Source organism: Sphaerodactylus townsendi, linkage group LG02, assembly GCF_021028975.2.
Source record: "Sphaerodactylus townsendi isolate TG3544 linkage group LG02, MPM_Stown_v2.3, whole genome shotgun sequence".
Lineage (NCBI taxonomy): Eukaryota > Metazoa > Chordata > Lepidosauria > Squamata > Sphaerodactylidae > Sphaerodactylus > Sphaerodactylus townsendi.
This window is the reverse complement of record NC_059426.1, coordinates 35,928,687-35,951,323: the sequence shown is the minus strand read 5'-3', so window position 1 is coordinate 35,951,323 and position 22,637 is coordinate 35,928,687. Positions and strand designations below refer to the sequence as shown.

General features: G+C 43.7%; 1 protein-coding gene across 7 annotated transcripts in view; it reads left to right on the top strand.

Moving 5' to 3' along the window:
- SLC4A10 (solute carrier family 4 member 10) overlaps nucleotides 1-22,637 on the top strand; it is a 198,273-nt gene that overhangs the window by 26,630 nt on the left and 149,006 nt on the right. For 3 of the 7 annotated variants that reach the window (XM_048486963.1, XM_048486965.1, XM_048486958.1), the window contains exon 1: nucleotides 10,848-11,093. The exons of 1 other annotated variant lie outside the window; for it this stretch is intronic. In XM_048486963.1, coding sequence (XP_048342920.1) covers nucleotides 11,013-11,093 — 81 coding nt within the window. In that variant the 5' untranslated portion in view covers nucleotides 10,848-11,012. Of the gene's footprint in view, nucleotides 1-10,846; nucleotides 11,094-22,637 lie in introns of those variants that run through there. 3 more of the 7 variants (XM_048486964.1, XM_048486959.1, XM_048486962.1) reach the window with 2 other exon arrangements.

The following is a 22,637-nucleotide window of genomic DNA, read 5'->3' as shown; positions in this document are numbered from 1 at the left end:
CCATTGGCACTACGCCACAGTTTGACTCCCGCCACCATGGGAACCTGTTACTAAATTTTTTGGATCCCACCACTGAATAGGAGATAACTTGGATGGAAAGTAAAATAAGGTAGGTAGGAGAAATATATATGCACTAGAGCTTTAGCACAGAATTCAGTTATTAGATTCAGGCACAGGCTTATTAAGTTTGTTCAGCTGCAGTTCAAAAGCTTAGTTGTTATAAAGGTATTTCCTAAAATGGCATAGTCACTTTAGATGGTGCTGGCTAATGGACTGGACACATAGGATCTGACAGGCTGGTTCTTATTCAGAGAACCCTCACGAACAGTCTTCCCAGTTAGAAACTCAAAATAAGCATAACTCTCTCTCTGGATGTAAAATGAAGCAAAAAACCAATACAGTTCTTGGCCCCAGGAGTACTTCTTCCCTCTCTAGAAGATCTGTTCCTCCCTGGATATATATGGCCGCCTCAACTTGAACCCCTCAATAACCCTCCACCAGTTCTCTCAGTCTGTGTATTAATTTGCTTTCACACATGCCATAGCCTGTAACCAGTAGAACCAATCAGCTGCACACACTCTGATTGAAGTACTCTTCCCAGAGAAGATATTTTAGCACAATTAAGAAGAAGAGGAGTTGGATTTAAATCTCTTTCCTGTGGGAAACTCTCCTGTAGGAAACTCAAAGGGGCTGACAAACTCCTTTCTCTTCCCCCCTCACAACAAACACCCTGTGAGGTAGGTGGGACTGAGAGAACTGTGACTAGCCTAAGGTCACCCAGCTGGTGTGTGTTGGAGCGCACAGGGTAATCTGAATTCCCTAGATAAGCCTCCACATCTCAAGCGGCAGAGCCGGGAATCAAACCCAGTTCCTCCAGACTAGAGTACACCTGTTCTTAACCACTTCGCCACTGCTGCTCTGTTAAGGCAGATAGCTCTTTTCTCAAGGAACTTCAAAGTCCAAAAGCTCCTCAGCAGAGGCGTAGGAGGTTAAGAGCTCGTGTATCTAATCTGGAGGAACCGGGTTTGATTCCCAGCTCTGCCTCCTGAGCTGTGGAGGCTTATCTGGGGAATTCAGATTAGCCTGTGCACTCCCACACACGCCAGCTGGGTTACGTTGGGCTCGTCACAGCTTCTCGGAGCTCTCTCAGCCCCACCCACCTCACAGGGTGTTTGTTGTGAGGGGGGAAGGGCAAGGAGATTGTAAGCCCCTTTGAGTCTCCTGCAGAAGAGAAAGGGGGATATAAATCCAAACTCTTCTTCTTCTTCTCAAATTGTTCTAATAATGGAGTTATCCTCCTCCCTCTCTGAGTCATCAAGTGCTTCCTTGTTTCTGAGGCTTCCATTCCTCACTCTGAAAAGTAAACAATAATGGCTACTGACAGACCTGTGCTTTTTAAACACATTTTTTCCTGTGCCACCCATCACAGTTTCCACGGGTAGCCACACAAAACAAGCATAAAATGTGACAGAATAGTATGGAGAATTCCTTCTTCATATATATTAACACATTTTGGACTGGAGGAGAGAAGATCAGCGGTTGCAGTCTTCTCCCTATCCTTACATTTAAATAAGAGACAGTTCTCCCCCCATTTGAAAAATGAATTGGCTGGCCTTTTGCTGCATTATATTCTGCTAAATTCAATATCTAGAAGAATAAGAATTGGTTTTTATGCCCTGCTCTTCTCTACCCAAAGGAATCTCAAAGTGACTTACATTCGCCTCCCTGCCCTCACAATAGGCACCTTGTGAGGTGGGTGGGACTGAGGGGCTTTCCCCACTACAGAAGGGAGCTAAGGTCGACTCGGTTCCCATCAGTGGAGGGTGATTCCAGGCTGTCCCCACAGCAACTGAGTTGGCCCCCTGGAACCGAGCTAAGTGGGCGGGATCATCTTGGTGCCTGTTTCACTCCTCAATTGTGATTGGCGCTTGTGTTACGGCGGGAAATGGGAGCGTTCTTTTTTTTTTTTACAGTTTACAGTTACATGCGCTTTCTGCCTGCCACGACTCTCCCGTTCTGCGCATGCCACAAAAGCGGCTCATGATTGGTTGAACGGATGAGGTGTCGTTTCGATGCTTCCCCACTTTGAAGCTTCAAAGCGGTATCAACCTTGTTCCGGCAGAAAAGTGTAGTTCATAACTGCGACAAGGATGTCGCAGTTCTGAGGGGGGGGGGCGGGAACTGAGACAAAACAATGTTGAGCTCGGTGGCAGTGGGGATTCACTGAGGCGAACCTAGGTAGAAACTAGTTCAACTCTATCAGTGGGGAAAGCCCCTTAGAGAGTTCTGAGAGAACTGTGACTGGCCTGAGGTCACCCAGCAGGTTGCGTGTGGAGGAGCGGGAAAACAAACCTGGTTCTCCAGATTAGAGTTTGCCACTCATGTGGAGGAGTGGGGAACCTAAACCAGTTCTCCAGATTACAGTCCACTGCTCTTAACCACTGTACCATGCTGGTTCTCACTAGGAAAACCTTCTGAAATCTGTTCAACTTAGAAAGACAAAATGAATCCCTATAAAGGCAGCAAGGCTTTCCTCAGAATCTCCATTTGGATGTGATGTCATTCCAGCCTTGCCAGTAGCTTTATGAGCACCAGCTGACATGTTATGTGGACCTGATTGCAGATGGGCCCCGCACTCTTTGGCAGAACAAGGCCATCATTCCCTTTCCTTTACTGTAATGGCACAAACACTTCAGGCAACCCCCAGAAAAAAAGAGAAAGGATATTGGAAGCTTGAGCCTGCAGGCATTTAAGTGAACAGCAAGGGGAGCAGAAACAATGGCAGCCTAGCAACACCTTGCAGCATGCTTTACTCCCTCAGTTCTGGGGGAAGGCTTAATAAAAGAACTGGTGGCTTGCAAGCTTAAAATCCTGGCATCAGCATACAAAATGATCTTAGTACAAACATGGCTACAGCAAAAGGGCTTGGGAAGGTGAAATGATGACATGATGATGTGAAATAGAAGTTCTACACATGGTGAGGGAGCCTCTGAACCTCCAGACCACCCTGTCATTTGGGAAGTATTTGTGAATTGGTCAGCAGGGCCTTGGTGGTGTTGAACACACTCAGGCCTTGATGTTGTTGAACACACTGGCCTTGATGAAATGGGTGAAAAAATGCTGGCTGAATTTAAACGCATTGAAGATGGAAATCCTGTGGCTGGGCTGGTGATGGGGATGTCCAATTGCCGACTCTTGATGGTGTTCAACTAAACCTGCACCAACCATCAAGAGACTTGGAGTGATCCTCCTTGTTGCCTCCTTAACAATGGAGGCTCAGGTCACACACACTGCTCTCCTGGCCATTTGTCATCTTTACAAGAAGAGACTATTGGCCCATTCCAACCTGACTACAGCAATCAATGCAATGGTCACCTCTAGACTGGATTACCATACCTTGCTCTATGCAAAGCTACCCTTGGGCCTACTCCAGAAACTCTAGCTGGTGCAAAATGCAGCAGCTGAGATCCTTGCTAGGATTCCATTGCGGACGCACATCCAACTAGTGCTCCACCAGTTGCATTTTCTCCAGGTTGTTGCCTGAAGTGGTGGGAAATCTCTCCCTTTTAGAGTGGGGAATTAGCAGGAACAGACTCTTGGCTCAACTGGAGGCCGGGCAACACAAGACCTTGATTGCCTATGCATACAAGAGTCAGCTTTCACAAGAAACTTCAGGAGAGCGAATAAAATTTAAGAATTTTTATTTAGGGATAATGAAAGTACACAAGCACACAATAAAATCAAAGCAGCAGAACACACACACTCCTAGGATATAAGCAGTTGCGAGGGGATAGGTCTGGAATAGGTGAGGAATATAGGGGAAGGGATAATAAAAGTTATAGGAACCTGATCTTGGAGCGGAATGGTCCAGTGAGCAGAATTGAGCAACCTGCACTGAGTTCTGGAGGAACAGCACGCTGTGGAACAATTATCACAGACAGAGAGGTGTCCAGAGATATTAAACACTGGCTACTGGGAGAATGGGCTTCTTATGGGGAAAAATCAACCCTCATAATTATGCAGAGTGATCCGTTCCTCCTTTTCAGTGAGAGACAAGAGACAGACATCAAATTTAATGGTTGGGTTGTTGATCTAATTGGTTGTGATATCAGCCTGATGTTCTGGGCTCGGGAGTGTCTCAAAGGGGGAAATTAGCTGATGAAATTACAGCTGTAAAACAATGACAGTGTAATTGAGGTAGTCGTTAAAGGTATTACTCAGAGGAAGAAACATTTGGTTAGTACAGTACTGGTCAGGCAAGCATATTAGCCCATCCATTGTCTTCACCAGGATGTATGGTCCAGGTCTGGAGATGGAAACACTCTCCGTGGCAAGTTCTTTGTGTTCACTTAATTCTGCCAGGAAGGATGTGAAAGAAGCATTGTGCAAGCTGATTTGGAGGGAGACAAATCCAAACATGATTATTTCTCTTTAGGGTGCCCTGAGCCAATGGAAGGGATGGAGCCCCATTTTGGCATTGCATTGCTAGGCACCCCAATGTGGGTAGAGATGCCACTGTCTTTCAAGTAGGGAACCCTTGGTCCACCATAAGTCGGTCTGGCAACAAGGTGGAGTACTGAATTAGGCTCTAGGTTCTGTTGCTTACCTTTAAAATTCTAACCAATCTGGGGTCATCGTATCTACGGTACTGCCTATTATTATTATCATCATCATCATTGTCGTCGTCGTCGTCACCATCATTATCATTATCATTGATTATTATTATTAATTATTATTATTTATTATTAATTATTAGTCATTCATTCATTCATTCATTCATTCATTCATTCATTCATTCATTCATTCATTCATTCATTCATTCATATATACTGCCCTCCCCCGGAGGGCTCAGTAAATTCCCTGAAGACTTCAGCAAACAACAATCTACTGATGATCCCTGTCCTGAAAGAGGTCCAGCTGATCTGAGCCAGAGCCAGGGCCTTCTCAGGACTTGTTTCAATTCTGCAGGGCCTGTTTTCTTCCTAAACATGCTTGGACTAATTTTTCTGCTGCTAGAAGGGCAATTTCTAGCAAGTCCCCCTTCCCACTGGAGACCCCCATCATGTTGATCTTCAGGGTTCCCATCTCCCATCTCTCATGAGCAGAATTTTTAGATGTACTGAGAGGAGGGGAGTAGAAGAGTTCTGTTCTACTGATGGAGAAGTTAGGATGGATCTAACCCTACATTTGTATTCTAACCTCCGAGGTACTAATGAAAACCTTTGGTAGCAATGGTCCACTTCTATTATAAATGTAGATCAATTGCTGGCACCTTTCCTGGGGCTCTCCAAGTGGTTTTCGAAAATAGGTTGGGTCAGGTGACCTTCTGCCCAGTTAGGCTTCTGATTGGCCACTGCAGATCTGATTGGCTGTACAGATTTTTCAAAAAGTTGCTTTATCAGCAACTGCCACTGCAATACAAAGATCTTCACTGTGTGACTGGAGGTAAGCTGTGCTCATGTAAGACAATGACAATTTGTTTATTTTATAAAGCACTCCATTAAACAGAGCTGCTGATTGAAGTGTTGAATATTTACTATTAGAATTATGCATGACCTCATTGTGTGATGTTTTGTGGTTGTCACTGCCTCTCGTTGCCGCCATTTTGTAGGTTTCCCTACCACCCTGTGCCCAAATTCCAAAGCTGCTCACGGACTCAAAAAATGTTAGGGATCCCGTGACTAAACTATGTTAGAAGCTTGTAGCCCTTCACAGAAGTGCAGTTTCGAAGTCATGATGATTAAACAGTTTGAAAATGATTTGAATTTGTAGTGTACATATACATTAAGAACAGTAATGAAATTTCTATACTCAAATTATTGGATTTGTATGATTTTATGTTTAAGACTGAGTTATATTTGATTTCTAAAAGGAGGTCAACTGTTGTGAGAAATTGATGAAGGATGTATATAATCCGAAGACTTTATTTTTGCTTTCGTTTGAAATTTTATTGTACCTCCGTGCTGTAAATATCATTGATGAAATAGCAAGGTGAAAACAAGCCTCAATCCCCACAAATTAAGGGAGGTTGGATTTCCCTAGTCCGTGCTTCCTTGCAATCCCTCTGAAATGATCAGTGCTGCTTTGTTGTGCAATCAGTTTTCATTTGGGTGGGAACTAGCACAGGAGAACCTCCCAAGGGTTTGGGCCCAGGTGGGGCAGATCTGTTTTGTACTCTGCCAGCTTTTACAGTGCTCTGAATCCATCACCTGAGCAGATGCATTACCTTTCTGCCAAGGTAGGGCAACCTCCGATTTGTCATACAGTTATTCTTACCCTGGGAATTTAAGTGCATTAAATGTTCTAAAATTGTTGGAAGTTTCGTCCGTAAAGTTTGCCAAGGAAATGCAGCTGGATTTATGCCTGGGTTTACAGATGTCAACTCTCCCAGTTAATTGGTATGTTTCTCAGATCTATTCTGTTACTAATACTTGTTCTTCATAGTTGTTGATGCTGGTCTCACTCTCCAAGAGGCAAGGGATTCACCTTGTATTAGTAAGAGTGCTGTCATTTCTTCAGGGTTTATATAATGTTTCTGAATTACCCATACAGTTTTAGAACCAACATAGCAGTAATACCTGCAGTTTCAGGCATGCATCTCTCTTTTCTGAATTTTGCAGATCATATGATCCCAACATTGTGGTTGTGTGAAAGGATACTGTCATGGTGTTGTTCATATTTTGAGGCTAAAGGTTGGTCAGTGCTGTGAATGTTGAGGAATGACTGTGACTGCCCATTCAGATATTCTAGACAGCAGTGTAAGAGAGAAGGAAACTTCAGTTGATACACCTCACCCTGATTCCATTGGCTAGGGCTGGAGTCTGGAGAAGGATTGCTGTCTACTCTCAAGTCCATCAGCAGTATGCTACCAGGAACCACATGGAGACTGGCAGGAACCACATATGCTACCACATATGCTACCACAGTATGCTGCCAGGAGCCACATAGAGACTGGCAGTGACATCCTAAGCAGGGTGGACACACAATTAACTGTGCATGAAACCACAAGATGAAAGCAACCTTCACTCCCCACAAATGATAACAGTAGAATCTGATCCATTGGAAAATCTTATGGAGGGTGTTGATGGAGTGCATCTTTCCCCACCTTCCCCTTCCATAGACTGACTGCTTTTTTCCCTAAAACTTCCCTCTTGGACGATTGGGAGTCAGCCCTCCACCTTAATTCATTGCAACCAATTCACTATTTCTGATTCTTTAAAACTACTGGCTTTGTTTCTGTTATGCATTTTGTTAACTGGTGCTACTTCAATTAGACGAAGGTGTACTTTTATTTGAAGAACTGTTCAGAATGGTTGGGGTAGAGAACAGAAGCTGAGACAGGGCTGAAGTAGATGTGATGCCTTTTCAGTGTTGTAACTTCATGGCTAAGAGTGGGGGGCCGAACCCGCTGCTGGAGGCATCACGGGGCTGTGCCAGTGAATTTGCCCCCCCTGGGGGACCTCACAGCGGTTGAACACAGTGCAGAGGACCACGTCAGCATCTCTCCTTCCCTGCTATAACTGTTGGCATAGTGGGCATGTTCCAGGGGTTTGGCTTCCATCCAGCTATTGCCGCATCTTTTCAGTGGTATATGTCCATCAAGCCCAGGGACTCTCCAACAGCTGGGAGGTTTTGTTGTGTTTTTTGCTTCTTGTGCCGCTGGAAAGCCCCCTTGGGAAGGGCGTGGTGGTGTGGGTGCGGTGCTGCCTCTGGGTGCCCAGTTCAATGGATGGGACTGTTACTGGGAGAAAAATGCTCCAAAGTCCAGGAAAACAGCAGTTTTGAAAATCTGTGGGGGTGGCAGGGGGCCTCATCCACAAGCTGCAGTCCAAATTCTGTTCAGTTTTAGTCCCTTTAACTGGTAAAGCAATATACCCAGCTCTCTTTCAACAGGGTGTTGAACAAATTAGTCATGCAATTTATTTTCGTTTCATCTTTAACAAAACAACAAAAGAATTGCCAGTCTGTGGTAATAACCTTCTTTCTCTTATTTCTCACTGTACTTGATAGAGGTCAAGTTCCCCCAAACGAACTATCCTCCAATTCTGAGCTTAAATATCCCCAAATAGAAATTTCCTCAGGAACACTGAAATAGGGGGTTAACAGCATAAGATAGCAATTGCGCACAGTGGACTATTCATTCCACTAATCATGGGCCAGTGAAATCTCTGCACCCAGTGTGTTTATCTTCATATGATGATAAAATAATCATGGGGACTTATATAATTTTGATGGGATTCTGAATACTGCCAAGACAAATACCAGATTTGAGGATCTGTGCCTGGCGACGTTGGATATTGAGAAGGATATGATGTCACTTCCTGGTGACACTGTAGGAATTTCTCTTAATCTCTATGTTAAAGACCATCTTAAACTAGGAGAAATTTTTAGAGCATCACCATGGAGGTCACTTCTCATCTCACTCCTCAGTTTCTTGAGGTTGCGAGTTTGGGGCTGGGGGTAGAGAATTCCCCACTGGTCTCAGACAGTAGGGAAGCCTGTATTAGGGGCGGGCACCTATCCTGCCACCTCCTTAATGCCAGAAGGGAATTTTCAAGGAGATCAGGACTTCATGCCTCTCCGTAATTTTAGCACTGAAAACTAAATTCTCAACAAATCCATTTTTTTGTTCTTTCTATCATGGGAGACTTGTAATTGTTTAACAAACAGAAAATCTGTCTCCTGTCTGCCTGAAACCTGAAGGGAGGATCCCTTGGGTGAGGGGTAGGGGTGCGAGCTCTGGATTGGGAAATACTTGGATACTTTGTGGGTGGAGCTTGAGGACAGCAGGGTTCAGAGAATGGAGGCAGGGCTTCAGCAGGGAACAAGGCCATTGAGTCCACCTTCCAGTTTCCTCCACATTAACTGATCTCTGTCATTTGAAGATCAAACTCTAATCCCAGGAGATTTTTCACCGCCACCTGGAGGTTGGCTATTCTAGTGAGGGGTGCAGTCCCTGAACATTTAATCCCAGTGAGCAGTTGAAAAAGTTATATGTTGGAATATTTCCAATTGAATAAAGAATTGATGTAACCCTGTCCTTCATACCCTACCTTATGGAAACATGAATTTTATATGATTTTTCATACAATATATATATATTTGATAAATGCTAACAGCCATATATGTGTGGAGCAGAGGTCCAAGCTAAAAACAGGCCAACTCTGCAAAAGGAGATCTGCCAGCACACCAATGAAAGGGTGAATTCACTCCGCACCTCTAAAGGCCTCATGGACTCTATCTTGAATACTACACCTTGCCATGGCTGCAGCTATGCAAATAATACAGGAACACCCTGCCCTGAGATTCAAAAGCCAATTCCGGTATAGCTGTCTAAAAGGTCCCACCTAGCCTGCCTCTTGCACTGCCAAGCCGAGTTATTCCCCATTGATACTCTAAAAATATTCTAATTGTTAAGCTAGGTAACAGGGAATTCACAGAGGTTTAATAATAAGAAAGCAAATGAGTAATATTAAAGAACAAATGTTCTATGGACAATTCTAATTGCACAATCTGAGAAGAAACAGCAGTAGGCCAAAATTAGTATGCTAGAAAACATTAGATATTTCTGTAGAAGTAGGAATGTAGGAAATCTATACATTTGTTTGGTTCTGTTTACTTCAACATTAAATTTCTAATTTCTGGAACTGTTGAGAAGGGTATCCAAATGCATTCTCTTGACCCAGCAATAGTTAATTCAGACTGCCTTGTTAACTTCAGAAGAGAGTTAATGTTGTGTACAGAATTAATATTGTTGTCCTTATTCAAAATTGGACTGGGGATCTGATAGGATTTTCTGTCTTCCATTAAAAATATTAATTTCTGGGAATTGCTGAAAATAATTGGATCGTTTGTCAGTTGTACATGCTGTTTACAATCCTGGACAAACATAGGGCTTGTTTTGGCCACGCCCTTCAAAATACTGACACTGAGGCAATCCCACTGAAAACTGTGGGTTGACATTGGAGTCCTTGGTTTGTGGTCCAGAGCCTATCAGTGGAATATCCTTTTTAGTCCAGCATAAACCTCAGTTTGTCAACCAATTGAAAGTGGCACCAAACTGATTAATGGTAATATGCTGTGCGATCTAATTGGATTACTCTTGTGAATTGTTAATGAATTATTCACAGTTTTTTTTCCCCAAAAGAGAGCAATAGCATTTTCGGGTGGAGTAAAATGGGCTGCAAGAACGTGTGACTGTGGTGTTTGGTACCCAGATACACTTGCCCTGTCATAATACTGGCATGATTTCAAGAGATGTTGATTTCTGGCTTGGTTCCAGGAGTGCTGAAAGCTATGCAGTGAGAATACAGTTTCCTAAAAATGAGCTTGGCATAGCGATATATGTATATCTAATATTTTTAATTACAGGGAACTTTTTTTTTTGGTTCAGCTGATCTGATGTGTAAAAAAATACTGCAAGACCCCTTCCAGTATTTTCCAGATCCTTTGTACATCCTTCTGATTCGGAATTGCTTACAGTTCCTTTCTGGCAGTTTTCCTTTGTGTCAAATTATGGAGGGTTTCTTTCAGCAGCGCTGCGTGCTTAAAGCAACGTTTTGAGACCCTGGATTTGTCATTCCGTCTGCTGTCGTTCGTGCCTCTCTTGGTGCATGCAAACCCAATTACATAATGGCTGCATTCACCTTTAATTGTCCACGGACACAACCGACCGACCGTAATGGCAACACAAGGGTTTATAGTAACGCGAAGAGGAGCTGAAGGACATCGCTGGCTCAGTTTGGGAAAGGCTGGATTGCTTTAAGCACTCGGCTTACTGTTTTCAGATAGCATTAGCAGCATCAGTGATGTAGCTCTGCCTGCCTCTTTCGCTACTAGATGCCTCTGACCGCGTGTGGTGGGGGGGGGGGGGGGGGGGAGAAACCCTACATCTGAGATCTGATCTCTTGAAGGAAGTCCTTCCTGTCTGAAGAGTCCTGATGTTTTCCTTGCCAGCCCAGAAGATGCCCGAGAGGTAGATAGCTGAGCGATGCTTTGTTATAAGGCAGGGTATGCAATCTGCGGGGCTTCCTGCAAATAGAAAGGTCATGCAGCTCAGCGTGGGTGAGCCATTCCAGTCTCTCAGTCATCAGGTATGGCCTTGTCCTTTTCTATTCATCTTTCCAGGGGTGCTGCTAGATTTCGTTTCTCATTCATTTTAAAAGCGACGTCTTGATGGCTCGGTTTGAGACAGGATTTGGAGTCCAGAGGCTTGTTTGGAGAGAAATAAATATTGCCCAGAAATAATTTAACACGTCAGCATATCGAAAGGGTATTTTATGAGGGAAAAAAAGCAAGGGATTTTGGGGGGGGGGGCAAGATAAAGTGTATATTCTAGCAAGGTGTTGTAAAACATCAGAATCTGGGCATCATCAATAACATGAGTTTTTGAGTGTCACTGCACATCTTTACAAAGTGCATTCAGCACAGTAGCATGCTCATTTAAGCAGGACATCCACAAAAACACCTTGTAATCCTAGTTATGCTGATAACAGAGCTGAAAACAGCCCATTTCTCTGGGTAGGTGAAGTTATTGATGGTGGTGATGGTGGGGGGGGGGGGGGAAGGACCTGTTTCTTCATTTAGAGTACTAGATGAGGTTTTATTTTATTTTAAAAGAGCTGCTTGATTGCTCTGCTCAAGTGTAAAGGGTGCTGAAATTTGCTCTGCCTGATATTTTATGGTTGATGACAAAATGCAGACCCAGATGGCCTGATAACTGGAGGGGCTTAAATCATGTTTTTTAAATTGAAAAAACACACAAAATATGTTCTTGCTGTTGGGAGTAGTTTTGGGTTATAGAGTGTGTTACTTTTTACATCTAACCTTTGATTGGCACTCTTGTGGTTCTGGATTATAGGACCAACATGAAGTTTTAGCATCGAAAGCATCTGATTCTATATTTTATGTAACCTTTCTACCAAAGCAGTGTCAGTTGTAGCCTATTTTTGTGTCCCGGGGTGGGGGGGGTGGGGGAAGAAATTGCAAGCCCTGTAATCAGCTTAAGCCTGTTTGTTGCGAATGGTAGTAGGCAGCCCACAGAAGGGGGCTCTCATTTATACATCATGCATGCCGTGTAAGGAGATTATATCTAGAACACACACGTGATTTTTCCCCCCAGCATCAGGGGGTTTTTTTTGTCTACCGATGTATATGTTTCATGCTTGTTTGGTGGACATTTCTATGGTAACGCATTAGGGTCTGTGTTTAAGAACTGCACATAATGTTGAGGGAACCCATGCTTTCGTTTATGGTTCTCATGCGCTGCTTTATGTACAATCAGTGTTCAGTTTGGTCAGGGAAGTGGGATCAGTTTTCTAACCCTTGAATCCTAAGATTAAAGGGATCAGGGATTTTAAAAGATGCGTGTTTATGACTCAGAAGTGAAGACTTATCAAAAGGTATATTTAAGCTGCTTCCTTAAACTGCATGTGAAAGAATATATATATATTCATATGTGCAAGAATATATTTAACATATAAATATTCCATCTAGCTTTTCAGCTAACAATGCTTATTGTAAGCCCCAGCTGAGGTCTAAAGCTAGGCTCACACAGGGTCGCGATTCATTAAGATAGCAATTCCAGTCATTTTTAATTAAAAACATCTATTAAAACAATATTTGGCTTGTTCATAGTAACTATAACTGATACGTTTCCTCGTGTACTTATCCAGCTTATGGTTTGATTAACACTAGGGGTGACAGATACATTCTTAAGCTTGATTAGTTTTGGAATGGTTACTTTTTTAATTTGCTACAAACCTTGTTTAATCGCTTAGAATTGATTTTTTTGGAAATTTTTTAATGCATTGGCTACAAAGAGTACATTCTGTTTCTTGGCAGCTCGCTGGAATTCCAGAGAGTGTACAGGTATTCTGGTGAGTTTTCTGGCTAGTCTTGATTTTCTGAAAGGGATCAAGTCACATGAGCTGATTTTTAAGACTTGAGTATAACAGAACTAAAACTGCTCATTGATTTTCGTAAGCATTTTTAGAAGTGACAGAAAACGTGACCATGTTTCAAGTTTTTTTTGACAGTGTCCCTAAAAATGCTCACCCATTCATTTCTACTGCTCTCTTGGCTTAATTTGCCTCAGTGACACTATCATGGTGACATATTTGACTGACCTAAATAGACATGTCATTCCATTCTATGAATGATCCCAAGTTGGCTGTGATCATTCATGTAATTAATCCATGAAGCTTGTAATTGATGGTTTGGTGCAGTGGGTTAATTTAAAACTTGGGAGACCTCAGTTCAACCATGTAGTTCACTGGGTAATCTTAGGCAGTCACTGTTAACTTAACCTATCTCACAGAATTGTTTGAAGACAAAACGGAAGCTGCTATCCAATGGTCTGGATAGCAACGGAAGCTGCTTCCAAAAATTCATGGGATAAAAATGTTATAGACAGTATCATATTATTTCATTCACGTTTGATTTCAATTACTCATCTGAATCAACCGAAAAGATAAAAAAGAAGCAGCATCAACCTCAGGACAAAACGGTAATGGAAGCATCATTTGATAGGGGAATCACTAGAATGAAAAAGGACTGAAAAAATTAATTGGTTCTGGTGGGTTTTCCGGGCTGTGTGGCCATGGTCTGGTGGATCTTGTTCCTAACGTTTTGCCTGCATCTGTGGCTGGCATCTTCAGAGGTGTATCACAGAGGGAAGTCTGTTACACACTGTGTCCAGAGAGAAGGAAATGTTTGGGTATATATTGTCCATGTCCCAGGGTGGGGAACCAATCAGTAAGTGTTTGGGTGGATGTGGTTGATAGTATTGAATTGCGGGATGCCAGCCACAGATGCAGGTGAAACGTTAGGAACAAGATCCACCAGACCACAGCCACACAGCCCGGAAAACCCACCAGAACCAGTTGAATCCGGCCGTGAAAGCCTTTGAAAAATTTAATGTTCACATATTTGGGCAGCCCAATCCGGGGGACGGGGCGGGGGGGAAATGGGGATGTCCCGCTGGAAGCGATGCTGGCTTACCTTGGTGGAGGGGCAAATCTGCCAGTGCTGGGCTGCTGCAGAGCCCTGTGTTGCTTGGCTGCGGTGCCCACCTCTTCATCTATGCTCTCAAGCTGCAGCCAGCTGTGTTGGTGTGGTGGGGGCATAGTAGGGTGGGGCCTCCAGTGAGATACACTATGATTTTCATGGCATATCTCCATTCTGGCTTATGTGGGATTCAAAGGTGAGTTTTTGGGTGGGTTTTTTTTGCTTTTTGGGGCTTCCCATGCCGTGGGAAAGCCCTGTGGAGCAGGTGGAACAAAGCAGCACCATCTCTGCCTGCCAGACCACTCTGGATTGAGATGTTAGTGTCTGTCAGGAAATGTCCTGCGTTGCTGAAGTCACATTTCTGTGGAAACCTGCATTGAGGTCCTAGTGCTGGTACAAGCGATGGTTATTTTTTACCATCTGTATTTGTTTTGAAGGGCTCCTGGGGTGAAATCACACTTGAGAGAAAACTGGAATACTCTTACTTCTGTATCTGGTAAATAAATGGATTAATAAATGTCCCAATTTACAAAGGTCAGGCTTATAATTTGTTGAGCACAGCGCAGATGTTTCCAACCTTTTGAGACTGCAGGCACCTTCAGAATTCTGACACAGCGTGGTAGAGACAGCCACAAAATGTCTGCCGCAAGAGGTGGGGCCAGCCACAAAATGGCTCCTTCAGCTGAGTTTCAGCCACACAGTGTACTGTGGTGGCAACTGCTGCCCAAGCATCATTTTTTAAAAAAATCTGCCCAGGCAATCAAATCTCCAGTGGCCAACCAGAAACCTTGCTGGGCAAAAGCCCCACCTGACCCACCCACCTTCTAAAAACACTTGGCAGGCTTCAGGAAAGGTGTCAGCGGTTGCCATGGCACCCACAAGCACTAAGTTGGAGACCCCTGCTATAGTGCATTCATATATTAACTACACAAACTCCAAACTGAAAACACGTTATCTTTCAATATAGTAATAAGAAGCCCATGAAAAATGGCATGGCAGGTACAATTTGGCAATCCCACCACTCCCCCCCCCCCAAATCTACCCTTCACCTTCATGAGCCTTGAGTCTCAGCTAGAAAGTTGGACTATAAATGAAGTGAATAAATAATATTTTATAAACTCTACAACGTTGGAGCAAGCTGATTTCTTTTCTCCCCCCCCCCCCCTTTCCTGTTTAACTGACATTCAGTTGTTCTCAACAGTCTGTTCCATCTGGAGTATTTTCATCCTTTTTCAGGCAATTTTTGAAGGATTATTTCTTTTTAATTTTTTTTGCTTAATTTACAAAGTCACAATTTTTTTTGCATATTTTGATACTTGGAAATCTCTGCTTTGTCTGTGGTGGCCCAGTTTTGCCACTTGTATGTGGGGACCATTCAGTTTACTATTAGATATGGTGAACTAAACTGCAGTCCAAACTGCAAAAGTAACTTGTTGATATCCAGATCTGACCATAATTTGAACTTCTAGCTGCCTAACTTAGAGATAATAGAGGTCCCAGTCAGAGCAGACAGTGACTTAGTAAGAGAACAGCAGTGGTATAGGGGTTAAGATCAGGTGCATTCTAATCTGGAAGAACTGGGTTTGATTCCCCGCTCTGCCGCCTGGGCTGTGGAGGCTTATCTGGGGAATTCAGATTAGCCTGTGCACTCCCACACACGGCAGCTGGGTGACCTTGGGCTAGTCACAGCTTTCCGGAGCTCTCTCAGCCCCACCCACCTCACAGAGTATTTGTTGTGAGCTGGGAAGGACAAGGAGTTTGTAAGCCTCTTTGAGTCTCCTACAGGAGAGAAAGGGGGGATATAAATCCAAACTCCTCCTCCTCCTCCTCCTCCTCCTCCTCCTCCTCCTCCTCTTCTTCTTCTTCTTCTTCTTCTTCTTCTTCTTCTTCTTCCTCCTCCTCCTCCTCCTCTTCTTCCTCTTCTTCTTCTGTGGTATGGATACTTACCAGTCACCAAACGTACATAAAGATATTGCCACTAAAGAATATGTGCTCATAAGTCTGCTTTTCCAATGGTGTTATTCACCCATTGGTGACTCACTGGCTAGGGCTGGGTTTTAATTGCTCATACAGTTAACTGCTCAACAGTTCCTGTTGGCTTACTGTTTTGATCTTTCAAGAATGGCTGCTAGGCAGAGTGTGAAAAATTTGCTTGTGCTACCCGACAAACAAGCAGGAACCTCTGTTGGTTGGGGTAGAGATTCCAAACTTTTCGGTATGGCGACTCACAGGTCTAAATTGAGTTGCTATAATGACCGACCTATGGCTGGCCTATGTTTGTTTGATACAACAGAGAATCATGGAAAGGGCAGAGGCAACCATGTGTGAGGGCTGACCAGTGACCCACTTGCAGAGGCTTTGTGAGCGACTTCTGCATTCCATCCCACAGGTTGGGAAACACAGGGCTGGGAATGTGGCTAGTGCTGTATTTATCCACCCTCGTGGCGATACACATTAGGGCAGATCAGTCAATGCAAATTTTTGCTTGCATATACAGGCCGCCAGTACAGCAGATTGAGGAAGGGATGTGGAGGAAAATACCACACATATTCCACAGGCTCCCATGCAGCACCTATCAGCAACTGTTTTTGTTAATTACACTAATGCTAAACTACTCCAGATAGGGAACTCTCATATATTTATACTTGTCTTCCCATTCATATGTAAAGAGCAAGAGAAGTGAGGAGGGTGTGTGTGTCTATTTGTAAAGGATAGCAGAGCTGAGTGGCATCATTTTCTTCAGTAAGAATTTTTTCCCTGGGTTGAACTACTCTTGGAACATTATAGTGACTAACACAAGTGTTGGGGAAACTGTGCTCTTAAATCAAAGCCATAGTTTGTTGCTCTTCTGTGCAATGAAGTGATGATTTATCTAAAAAGAATGTCCATACAGAAATTGTTGTGAATTTCACACTAGGTAGTGTACGTATATCTCTCTCGTGTATGTGTAATGCGAATGAGAATAACTTCTCATGCAGATCTGAATTCATGTCATGGGCCACAATCACAAAACAAGAATTTTAACATTATTTTTTTTTAAACCCTGAAATGTAGTTTTCCAAATATTTTTGTTTTTTTTTATGTTAATGTAAATCGAAGGCTGAATACTGAGAACCAAACACAAGTTTGCTGCATGTTGATCTTAATGTTTTTAGAGGTATTTTAGGTAATGTATTGGTTGTTATATTGTCTATGCTGTGAACCGCCTAGAGCCCTCCGGGGATGAGGCGGTCTATGAAGTCCAGTGAAATAAATAAATAAGTAAATGAATAGGAGATATCCCAAGATAGGTTGGGCCCACCCTTTAAAATGTACCCACTAGGCTGGCTTTCTTTGGGCCTGCCCAGAATTCCATCCTAAAATCTATCTGATCAAAAGCAAACTGGAGATTATAAATCAGATTTACAAAAAGATTAGTAATAAATATTGGTTGGACATATTATTATTTATTATTATTTATTAAACTTGCTATACCGCCCTATCCCCGAAGGGCTTATATTGGACATAATGCTGGAAATGTCCAAAATGAATCAGAAGTTAGCAAGTGTGTTAAAGGAATATATGCACTCAGTGGAATGATTATTAATCTGTTTCACAGTAAAATTGCTATGATTATCTCTTTGTGAAATACAGAGTTGCTGGATTTGTTGACTTTTTATGTAGATGGATTAGTGCCAAATCATAGCTTATATGTGAAGTTAGGAAAGGCCAAGTTCTTAATGTTATAATACTAAGCAGAGTTATACCCTTCTAAATCCTTTGACTTCGGTGGCTTTTTGGTCTATTCATCAGGTTCTCATTATTAAGGAAAATAATTCTGCACTTTCCAACAATATAGCTATGATCAATGGGCAAAGCAGTTGGCATAGTAAATAGGCAGTCTAGAGAACGGTTTAGATTAAGAAATGCCTTAATATTCTTCAGACGAGTTGTACAGATAAGAGAAATTGGTATTTGGGAGCTAGCATAAACTATAGCAAGTTGTATTTTCCTTCTGTAGTGAGACCATTTTAATTTGAAATTAAGATAGCCTGGAGTGCATGACTCATCTCCATTTATTTTTAAACCTTAGCTTGTTTGAAAAGGCAGTGAGATTTCTTTTCCAGTTTTTCAGTATATGAACTTGTACATGGAAACATGGGCTGCAGTATTAGCCAACACACTTATTCTCTGTCAAATTTCAAAAATATTCTAGATCTTAATTAGCCTTTGCAGAGGGGAAAGAACTAAATAAGCTTGCTCTGTCTATCCAAGCTTTTTGACATCATCATATGAAACCACAGACTTTATCAAAATATAGTAGATCCTGTCTTCCTCAACTTTCTTCCTCAGTGTAGTTGATGCTTTATTCAAGATGTATGTTCTAGAGCAGGGGTAGGGAACCTGCGGCTCTCCAGATGTTCAGGAACTACAATTCCCATCAGCCCCTACCAGCATGGCCAATTGGCCATGCTGACAGAGGCTGATGGGAATTGTAGTCCCTGAACATCTGGAGAGCCGCAGGTTCCCTACCCCTGTTCTAGAGTAAGGTGACCAGATTGTCACCTTTGTGATCCAGGATGGGGAAGCGGCCGTGCGCGCGTGCGCGCAACCGCAGAAGCGCACAGGCTTCTGGGGGTTGCCATTTGCCGCCCTGTCAAAGGGCGGCAAACGGCAAGCCCCAGAAGGCCATGCGCTCCTGCGGCCGGGTGCATGGAAGGCTGCCGCACTGCCTTGCGCCCCAGAAGGCAGTGCAGCAGCCTCCCAAAAATCGGGACAATTTGTAGAACCCGCGGGACGCGGGACAAATTGTTTAAAGGCGTGACGGTCCTGCCAAAAGCGGGACGGCTGGTCAGCCTATTCTAGAGGTCTAGATAATACTGGTATCATTGTGTATATATGTTTGCATTGTAGATGTTTATGAGGAACTCACTTCTTCGTTCTACTAACATTTTTTCTGCTGCTCCCTGACCATCAAGAGATTTGCCTCTATATTCCTGTTATGGTGGGAATACTTTTGATTATTCCTGGCTTTTATGGTCTCAAAGGCAATGTGGCTTTTAAAAAAAAACTGTCCCATCAGACTTTGGCATATCCCTGAGCCTCTTTTTGCATCCTGCACCATATAGTCCTGTCTTCAATGTGTCCAAGATGCTACAGGCTGTACACACGGGGCTCTTCTGTGATAGCTCAAAGTATCTTCTCCCCAACTTCTTTGTTTTTTTTTAAAACATCCAATTTGGAGAAGAATTCTAGGAACATAAAAACGTGCATAATGGTTTTTGATATTTTGGTTGTCCTGAAGAAATAAAGGATCATGTAATTTTTGGTTTGGTAATTTTGTCATTCAGGTAGCATAATGTCAATGATTCAGTTCCAAAAGAAGCGCACAGGCAGAGGTGTAGCTCCAAGGGGACCAGGACACACCAGGCCCGCATCCCTGTGGGAGTGTGGCGAGGGTGTTCCAGGGGTGTGGTGGGGGTGTTTGGGGGCAGGACAGGGGAAGGACGGGGTGGAGGACGCACCAGTGCACCAGGCACTTTCCCCCCCTTGCTATGCCTCTGTGACACAGGCTTTGTGTGTTTTGATGTTAACATGGCATTTCTGGATCAAGCCTCTTGCCTTCATAGACAGCAGGTGGTTCTGATATATTTAGCCGGATAGCATATCGTGTGTCCTCCAACAGTGCTGAACATCCTGCTACGATAAGTTGCAGCTTTTCTCAACTGGGATTTTTAAAGCTCCCATTCATACTCAAGTGTTCTGCTTTGGTTGCAAATGGTATAAAGATTAATGTGTCCTCATCTTTCCAGCATCCTACCTCACCAGATGTGGGATCCAGCAGGTTCTCACAGGTTCCCAAGAGTAGGTTACTAATTATTTGTGTGTGCCGAGAGGGGGTTACTAATTGGTGATTTTGCCACATGATTTTTGCCTTCGTTACGCCCCTCCTCTCAGCAGTAGCGCGCAGAACTTGAAGCAGTCTAGCAGGAGGTGCACCGGCGTGCGTGGCAGCCTGCGCCTGCGTGCATTCGTTTCCCGCCCAAGGACCGGTGCAGCGGCTGCATCCTTGCCACAGCCCCGCCCAGGGATGCCCCACCCCCATCGTGCCCCGCCCAGCCCCATTGGCGCTACACCACAGTTTGAATCCCACCACCATGGAAACCTGTTACTAAAATTTTTGGATCTCACCACAGTACCTCATGATATAACATAGTTTCTGACCAATGGGAAAAAACAGAGAATTGCTTCTATTAAGTAACTGGAAAAGTTGGAGCATTTGTTATCCTTTGCATTGGCATCAGGGCTGTATCTACATTTTGTGAAGGTAGGCAAAAGTGCAAAATGATGCCCCCCCCCAATATTATATACATATTTTCTTTATATATGCATAAATAATCAACAATTTTGAAATGATAGAAGTGTTAATGAATCATTGTACTTTTTTCATTATCTATCTATAATCTTTGAATACTTCCCCAACTCCTCTGCACACTAAAACCCAACCCAAGGAGAAAATTTTTCAGCCTTGCCTTTTCCCTAATTTTTTTTTTAAAAAAACACAGCCCACCTAATTTTGGCAGGGAAACATCAAACCCACCTAATGCTCCTTTGCAGCCTGGTAAAGAACAGCCCAAGAAAAGCTTTGGCCCATTCTGCACAGCACAAAAAAAAGATGTCTGTGGAACACCTTAAAAAGAGGTGACTGCCTCTTTTCACTGTGCACACCCCAAATAAAACGTCTGGGAGACATCTTAAAAAGAGGGGCTTCTGGGTGCTTTCCAGACAACAAAGGCATCAGAGGGGAAAAGAGGCAGTTTCCCCACCTCCCCCTACCATTTTGCTCTCCGTTCCGTTTCACTCTCAGCTTGTGCCTGACATTTTGGCCATTTCCGCATGGCCACGCTGCGGGGGTGCGGTGGCATAAACGACACCGACGCACCCCCCGGGACCATTCGCATGGATGGTCCCGGTAGGGGTGGGGAAGACAGTGCAGCCTGTGCAGAGGCTGCGCTGTCCCCCGGATGCCTTCCCTTCCCTTCCAGCGCATCGCACAGGCCAGGGGACACACACCCCTGCCCTGAGCAACAGCTCTGAGTCGCAAAGTGGGGGGGGGGGTCTCCTGGCCTGTGCGATGCATCGGAAGGCTGGAGGGACAGTAAGACATTCGGGAAAGGGGGGAAATGGTGCCTTCCAGCCGCTGCCATTCACATGGCAGCGGTTGGAAGCCACTGTTTCTGAAAAACCTCGCTCATGGAGCGAGATTCGGAAACAGCGGCTTCACGCCACTCGGGAGTTGCGAGGCCAGTGAACGGTCTCCCGGGGACGCTGTTTTTATTTGGCCCGGGCGGAAAGGGCCTTTATGTGCAGCTGAAGGGATTCTCCTTGCCACCTGCTCTGCAGGCTCTGATTCTGGGCACCTCTTCAGCCCCAAAAGTATGTAGTTGTACTCAACTGGTCTGCTGATTCTGGCAATATGTTTTCTGGATTTTTTTTAAATTTCAAGGAGCTATCTTTGTAGCTATGCAGGCACACGTAAGAGAATCTTACCCACTCAGAAGATAGGTCTGCCACCTATTGAAAAGCATTGCATTGACTTGCCCTCCACGGACCAACTTAAAAAGTATGGAATAGCGCATGGGAAGTGGCCAGTGGCAGCTGAGGAAGCTGGCAGGGTAGGGGCACGTTGATTGGAGAACCTCCAGCCTCTCCTTTGTCCCTAAGTATGACATCAACGGGGAAAGCAATGGCAAACTATCCCACAAAAACAGCTTGCCTATGAAATCACTGCTTGCAGTCGTACCCCAGGGTCAAACATGACTGAAGGGGAAACTTTACCTTGATGACATCAAGCTCATCCATTTTGCTTTATTATGTATAAGAAAGAAGCTTTCCTAATTCCAAAGAAGGGTTATGTTGCTTTTTACTTACATTGTATAATGGGTAACCCTTCTCATAGGCTTGAACAATCAGTATGCTGAGGACTTCAACTTTTGATTATCTTCATGTTTGTTATTGCATTGATAACTTATTGTTTCCTGAAATCTTAATCCAGAACCCGGATTAATTCACCAGAAAGATGCCTCTTCCACTGTAAGCAAGCCACTTGGCCAAAAGGAAAACTATGTGGCCAAGAACAAATGTATTTATTTGTATCTCATCTTTCTTCCATGCTGAAATTTTGGAAAGCATGCACAGGGAATACTTGACCCCAAATTTTAGAATAATAAATTATCTGAGTTTCCCCCCGACCTTGCTTTAGGTAGATCAGTATTCTCATGCAGTCTTCTATAATTCGGTTTTTCATTGTAGCATTTGTTTTATGTCAACCAAAGTTGATGGAACCCTGACCTGGATAACTCAGGATAGCCCGATCTCATCAGATTCCAGTAGCTAAGCAGAGTCTGCCCTGGTTAATGCTTGGATTGGAGACCACCCAGGATTGTTACACAGAGGCAGACAATGTTAACCTGATGTATAATGATTAAGCCTTTACTGAACTGTTGTCTCATGTGGGGCTTGTGCAAATGATATTATTACTGTTTACTTTTGTTGAACTATCATGTATTGTTGATGTATTATGGTGTGCACCACCCTGAGCCCTTCGGGGGAGGGCGGAATATAAATTAAATATATCATCATATCATATA